The following is a 7,220-nucleotide window of genomic DNA, read 5'->3' as shown; positions in this document are numbered from 1 at the left end:
TAGCAATCCATAGTAAAATTACATTTAATTATAAAATATTTAAGAACAAATTAATTAAAATGGAGATACTAAATTATATATATTCCTATAAACGATTAAAAAACAACAACAGAAAAAAAACAAGTAGGCCTATAGAAACCCTAGAAGAAAAAAGATGATTAAGACTCACGTCAAATAGGGTCAAATCTAGATCAATTAAATTATTATTAAATTACAGATCATCACAGAGAACTATAAACATAGAGGAACAGGATTCAGCGGTGTATAGATGATGGATGGATGGTATAATGCTAAAAACGACTAGCATCGATAATACCTTCATGGCCATTCTCTACACATTGACGGTTGTGTGAGTGCACGCATGCGTGTGTGCGCGTGCGCAGCCTCGCTCTCGCCTCTCGCGAACAAGCTGTCTCATTTGAACCAATCAGCGGGCAGCATTGCGCAGGCGTTGAACTGCAATGGCGGAGACAATGAAGCTGAGTGGACATCATGCTCGTCGTCCTAATGAATCCAGCGACATGTCCAGCTACAGGGACTGCATGTGTGTGATACTGAAACTTCTAGCAGACTTCGGGAGAGAGGTTGGTTGACAGTGTTTGAGCCATGTAGCCCCAAATCACGTTTGTTTCAGTCCGTGTTGTTAGCTAGCTGCATGCTAATGTTTTTAGCATCCCGGTGTAGCAGGACTGCGTCGATCCCTATCACTTCATTTTTTGTTGCTTTACATTGAGGCGGTGTTTCTGATAAGCAAGTTGCAAATAAGTAGCTGTGCTTGAACTTCTGTTAAATTATTTCATTTTAATTTTTATCAGCTCGCTTGTATGTAGATGTTCCAACATGGCTAAAGTGGCTACTCATCAATGTAAACAAAAGCTCCTAATTTTACTTCAACTTGATTTACTAATGTTACCCCGTACACATCTGTTCTAGGTCTTCCTTGCAACCTGTATTTCACGCATGAACTATATAGTTAATGTTCACATCGTATGATGTAGGTTTGGTTGCATTGTTCCGTACATATGTGAGCTCTATTTCTGCCAGTTAAGAAAGAATTAAAAAAGAAGCGTGAAAATGCATGAAAAACATACATAATGATAAACATAAAGCGTGTATATTCTCTACCTTTATCACGTACAAGAGACATCTCTTTGGTATTAGTAGCATCATCATAGTTGTAAAACACAGCTGTGTTGAGGAAGCTGGTACCAGCAAATGATTGACTTTTTTAGAATTGATTTAAAGGTGACTACTGATTAACCCTAATTAATTACCAAAATAGAACACACCATGTTATTCTGTATTCAACACTGAATCTGCTTGCTTACACTAATGTCCAGTACACTGTACTGTACACATGTCCTCACTTTGTTTTTGTTTTTGACATTCAGCTGAAATTAAATGATGCTGCTCTGAGAATAGAAGTCAACACTGACGCTGTGGATCTTCCATCACCTTCCGTTGCTCACATGTCTGCATGTTTGCAGGAGCATATTACTAAATTACAGGTAAGTTCACCACACACTATAGGATTGCTCATTTTCACATTGCATAATTTTTAGCATGTTGAGTCAAAAATGGTTTGCTTAACCAACTTAATAACTGCCTAATACATCATTATTTCAGATGGCACAAGACTATTTCAAAATATATTATTCCTTTTTCTATATCAGTAAGGTTTTTGATTTTAAAGTATTATATTTTTCATGCAAAAATTCCTTCTGCCTCAACTGTTTGTATAGGCTGTTTCAGAAAGCTTAAATGCACTGGTGGATGCTGATGGTGATGCAACAGACAACACAACAGATGATGCTGTCACTTCATTGTCACTCAAAGAGCAGACAACAGCACTGTCTGAGCACCATCCTCCTAGCTCCGAGGCTGCGGAAAGCAAGACGGTGGCTGATGACGTCATGGTTCAGATCAGAGCCAGGAAGTCAGAGGTGGGTCTCAGTCAGCAGATCTGTCAGCTGTTCTGGCAGTGACATTTTTAGAGCCCTCTTTACTCTCTGTCAAGCAAATGAATAATCATAAGTAATTGCTCCCAAGGATGGCCACATGACATGCCGCACTGAAGCAAACGCTTGATGGAGATCTGATAAGCTGAGTTCAGCAGAGAATAAGGGGTTCTTTAGTGCTGTGGTTGGGTAGAACAGACCACATTGCTGGAGGGCTTTGAGAGAGGGCCAGGTCCTTGATGGATTATGAAGTGGATGCTCATTACTCTGAGATTGCATGTGGATGAAGGACAAGAGGCCCCATTCTGTTGTGCATTTATTTTGGTAGCCAAGCAAACAGTATTCATATTCCATCATGTGATGATGGCAAGCAATTCAACTTTTTTGGCTACCTGGAATCATTTCCTACTACATTTCTCATTATATGTAATGTAAATTGCTGCACCCTATTTTCCCCAGACCATTAGACTTGTGTAGGCAAACCTCATTGCATTCTTGACATCTATCAGTCGCTCATCAATCCATCATATCCATTATCTGTGTTGTCTCTCCACTGTAACCCTAGATTGAGCGAAGAATATCTGCATTTATGGAACGCAAGCAGATGGAGATCAATGAAAACAATGTGCGCGAGTTTTGCAACGTGATCGACTGCAATCAGGGTGAGAATGGGAAAGAGTTGGGGGCAGGGTGGAGAGGGAGCCTGCACACAGATTGCCAATGTTTGGCAGAGAGCTGATTTCCACAGGCGAGAGGTCAGGCTGAACTGCTCCAAGAGTGTGGCTGAAGTAGCTAACACCCTCGGCCTCAAAACACATCCAGCTTAGTCCAGAAAAACGTGAGACGGTGGGCCTTTTTTTTTTTTTTTTTTTTAAATTCAAAGCTTGTGTAAAACACCATTTTTAGAGATCAGGACACACCTGATGGTGGTAGTTGTCATTTAAGTGATATATATGATGAAATGTATTTTTACATGACATAGTAAATACTTTTTTAAGTCAAAATTTTTCCTCTGTAGAAAACAGCTGTGCTAGAACAGATGCGGTTTTCACTCCTTATCCTGGTTTTAAAAGCCATGTGAAAGGTAAGAAAATAAATATTTGCCACTAATGTCAACATGACATTTCTTAGCTTTTTGATTTTTTGAATTGTAACTGTGTCTTTTGAAATTATCGTTATTGAAATGTGTGAAATTACCATTATTGTATCATCTTGAAGAATTCATGGGCTTGAATTAACAAGAAATGTTATTTATAATTTTTGGTTAAATTAATACAGTTAAATTCAAATCATGACAAAATTTAGATTTTTGGCTCAGCTTGCTTCCAGGAATCATAAAAAGAAGTGCTGAACAAATTGAATCACCAACAGATTTTTCACTGTAAATTAATCTAAACTGTCAAGGTTTTTGTAGGACCCCTCTATGTATCTGCATGCTTTGCACAAGGCTCTGTTAAACCACGCTGTTAACTAGTCTGTAGTTAATATTGGGCTACTGCTTCTGGTCATGTGTTTTGTTGTTTGACTGGCTAGTTACGCGGGTGGTAAACACTTACGGGCCCCAGACTCGTGGTGGGGGAGGTCAAGGAGACGCTGGTGAGCAGCCGAGGGGGTTGACGGCGAGAGACTGCGGAAATGCAGCCATAGAAGAACGAATTCACAACATTGAGACTCACCTAAAACTCCCATCAGGTCAGATGACAAAGACACAAAAGTTTTACTCGTACAAAATTCAGTGTATCTCAATGTATGTAATGTTTTACACGTCTGAAAGAGTCTCATGTCATTACAGACTCCATGGTTTAAATTATAGCAATCCTTTTACAATACACAGGAAATGTTCACTGATACGTAATTATGAATTGCGTTATTATTGTAAGGTATAATTTCAACTTTATTTTTGTTGAATAAGAAATTAAGACAGGTGATTAGTTTTTGCCTGATAGAAACACTGTGACACTGCTTCTTTTTAACACGTAGCACACATGACTTACTCTCAATCCCCGTTTGGTGAATTTTTCATTTAAAATCATCAGTATTCGGGCTGTTCAACAAGTGTTTTGTTTTGTTTTTTCCTTAGTGGGTCCAGTTCCATTGAGTGTCTACCAGAGACTAAAGAAGCTGGAGGATCGTATCCTGGAGTTGGAGGGACTCTCACCTGAGTACTTTCAGTCCACGGTGAGTCTTGTGGCTTTTAAATAGATACATGGAAGATACCTAATAATTCCTGGTCAGTGTTCAGTCAGTTAGTCTTTGAACTCTGAAGCTCCTGGCATTTAGCCAGTTTTCTGGTATAAGCTTAAAGGTGCCCTTCCTGTAAACAAACAAAAGTTATGTGTACATTCAGTGTTCCTACCAAAATGCATATTATGTGTGCTTGAGGTCCAACTAAGGTGTTGAATGCATTTCCTTCCCCATAAAACATTTGTAAAGCCATGTTTTTGAAAATGTTGAAACCTGCATTGTTTGCACCCATGTTTACTTGCTAGCATTTTTTCTCTTTTCTGCCTTTGCTGACAAATTGCTGCATTTCTTGGCACGTTGCCACCACCTGTAGTTCAGTGGAATTGTGTGAAATCATTGGCGGGATGTTGCGCCACCTACTGTACATGATTGTGCACGTCCACAAGAACAAACAAAAGTGCTTGGCCTCATAAAAAATGCTGACTGAAAAGTGCCACTGATGGTAAAAAACAAAACAAAAAATAAAGAAGAACGCCACAGGGTACTTGCCTACTACTCTACTACTACTGACAACTTTATTCTTAGCGTGTGGAGGTGTAGACTACCATGTGCCACCTCTTGATACACATTTTTACCTGGCAGGGTTGAGGTTCACCAAAAGAAACTCCTTCCAGAAGGCAGGGACTAAGATGAATAACCATGAGACATAAACTATGATAAAATTGTGTACAGTACAAGTAGAGGAAGAACATAGTTTATATAAATTGAAAGTCTTTGTCACATATTTTTGCTGTGGTTGACCTTTTGGCTCTCTGGTATGGTCCAGTTTTGTAGAGGTGCATCCTGTATTTCGGCTACTTTGATTAAAAGAACCCCAGATTTTGCACTCAGATCCCAGACAATGATTCACACTCTGTTGGCGAGAGGCTCTTAGAGTATTATTGGTTTGTCCATTTCAAACACTCACCGTCAGTTGGCACATTTAATGTGTATGATGCCTGAATTGTCATGTAGAATACTGGTTTGCTGTAGGCAAAATCATTTCAGCATGAAATCTACTTACTGAGAGGAGTTTCTGTGTGATGCTAATGGAGTTTCCCCTGATGTGCCCCGATAATTCAACACATTTCCCTCCTCGAGCTACGCTTAAATTGATTTGAGTCAAAAAATGCAAAGCGTTTGGTTAGATTTACTTAAACTTTCAGGTCACTGCAGAAAGCTCACTCGAGCAATGAGTACTTTTGAAAACACCATGCTTTTATAGAGAAGCACAGACTCAAAAGATGGCAGTAAGTAATGTCTTCGACTTTATATTCAACCCGACAGACATCAGCAGAGTCACACAGACTCTAATTTCCCATCTTGAGGAGTCTGTCCAGCGTATGTTTAGTTATCTGAGTAAGTGTGCTTAAGATGCTGCATGTCTCTTCACACTGGTATTTCTCAGCACCGCATGCTGCTTCTGTGAGTATGCTGCTCTCCATCTGCCTTTGACTCACTGCATGTTTGTGTGAGCGGAGCAAGAGATGTCGAGTGTCTTTGAATAAACTGATGGGGTCTTTTATATTCGGAGTACCACTTTTTTTTTTCTTTTTTCTTTTTTTTTTCAATATCTCAAAATACTGTAGTTTGGTGTTTGCTGAAGAGCTGAACACAGTTGGCCCACGATTTCAGGAACAACATTTTAAAACTAAACAGCAAAGGAGGCTCCTTAACAAATCATGCAGCATCTCAGAAGTAAACAGTTGGAGTAAAAACCTATTTCTCTCTCTGTTTTTAGCATCCAATAAAAATAAAATACCATTAAAATAACCATACAATTAAATGAATACATACTCTATTTCTCTCATAATCTTCAGTAAGTGTCTGCTGTGCGTTGTTTGTAAAGGTTCTCCTCTTTGTATTTAATGAAGAGGATATTAGCAAACCAAATATCTTTCTGTTGCATTGTGCCTATGTCTCTGAGTACATTATTTTTTTCAGTCCTTGAGGGGAAGTAAGGAGGGAATCAGAAAAGTACCTCAGTATGCTTCTCGAAGTGCGAGCCAGTTTAGAAATTACACTAATTAAAACAGTCTAATGTACTTGTGTGCTTTTTTTTTTTGTTTGTTTTTTTGTTTTTTGTAGAGTCACCTGCACAAGCGACCAAAGACATCCCCTGCACAGGTAAGTAGTTTCTGTTGTTTCCTTTCGCTGCACTTTGTTAGTGGGGCTTAGCCTGTTTTGATCAATACATCAGTTTTTTTTCTTACTTTGTCCTTCAGGCCTGCAGTCTGACAGAGCTGGATGAGAAGATCAGTGCAGTGAAAGCGGCACTGCTGAAGAGGGTGAATGAATTTGGGCCTGGATATGGGACAGAGTGCCCGCTGTAACACACCCACAAACCCATGCTGCAGCACACAGTCTGTTAATGCATTCAACACGGCCATTACAGACAAGAAAACCTTTCCTCTGAATAGTTTTGTAGTTAACTGAGATGTAAGTCCTCTGTAAATAAAGGTATTTTTTTCCTTCATGAAAACTTGGACTCATGATTTATGATCTTAACATCTCAACTATTAACGGTAATGTGCAACTTGATTTCAGTCAGTCAATCCTTTATTGGTAGAAATTAGGGCTGATTAATTTCATTTTCAGTCGCTCTTCTGTTTTCTTAATCAATTAATCTATAAAAGTTTAACATCTTATTGAAGAGATCTCTGCACAGTTAGATCTGTGCTGTGTTTCTGTTGAGCTTTTGGTCTGTTGCACTTGAATCAGCTGATGATGTGTGCTCTCATGAAATCTCTTCTATCAGTTTGGACTCATTGATGCTTCCAGCACCAGAACAGTGACCGTGCGGTACGTTTCGAAAGCTGTAATCAGTGAATTTAACTTACATGATGAATGAATTATCAATTGTTGCTGATTCATTTTCTGTCATGACAAACCAGCTCTGATAGATAATGCTGTTATATTATCTATCTGAGCTGCACATAAAAAACAAAACTTATATGATATGAACATGTTTAACATTTTCATCTTTAACGTCTAATACTAAGGAGGTGTGTGTGTGTGTGCTCGCGTGTGTGTGTAATT

The 7,220-nt window shown here is 38.9% G+C and overlaps 1 protein-coding gene across 1 annotated transcript; it reads left to right on the top strand.

The window, feature by feature from the left end:
• The first annotated feature begins 456 nt into the window (after positions 1-456).
• Positions 457-6,657, top strand: LOC121618607 (MAP3K12 binding inhibitory protein 1). The gene is made up of 9 exons (XM_041954127.1): positions 457-584; positions 1,392-1,508; positions 1,743-1,943; positions 2,524-2,620; positions 2,977-3,042; positions 3,492-3,650; positions 4,039-4,136; positions 6,270-6,308; positions 6,407-6,657. Exons 1-9 carry the CDS (start codon positions 462-464, stop codon positions 6,512-6,514), a joined length of 1,008 nt encoding a protein of 335 aa, XP_041810061.1. The 5' UTR covers positions 457-461; the 3' UTR covers positions 6,515-6,657.
• Positions 6,658-7,220: the final 563 nt, after the last annotated feature.

This window comes from Chelmon rostratus, chromosome 15 (genome assembly GCF_017976325.1).
Source record: "Chelmon rostratus isolate fCheRos1 chromosome 15, fCheRos1.pri, whole genome shotgun sequence".
In the NCBI taxonomy this organism is placed as follows: domain Eukaryota; kingdom Metazoa; phylum Chordata; class Actinopteri; order Chaetodontiformes; family Chaetodontidae; genus Chelmon; species Chelmon rostratus.
The sequence above is the reverse complement of the archived record's forward strand: the minus strand, read 5'-3'. Positions and strand labels throughout refer to the sequence as shown.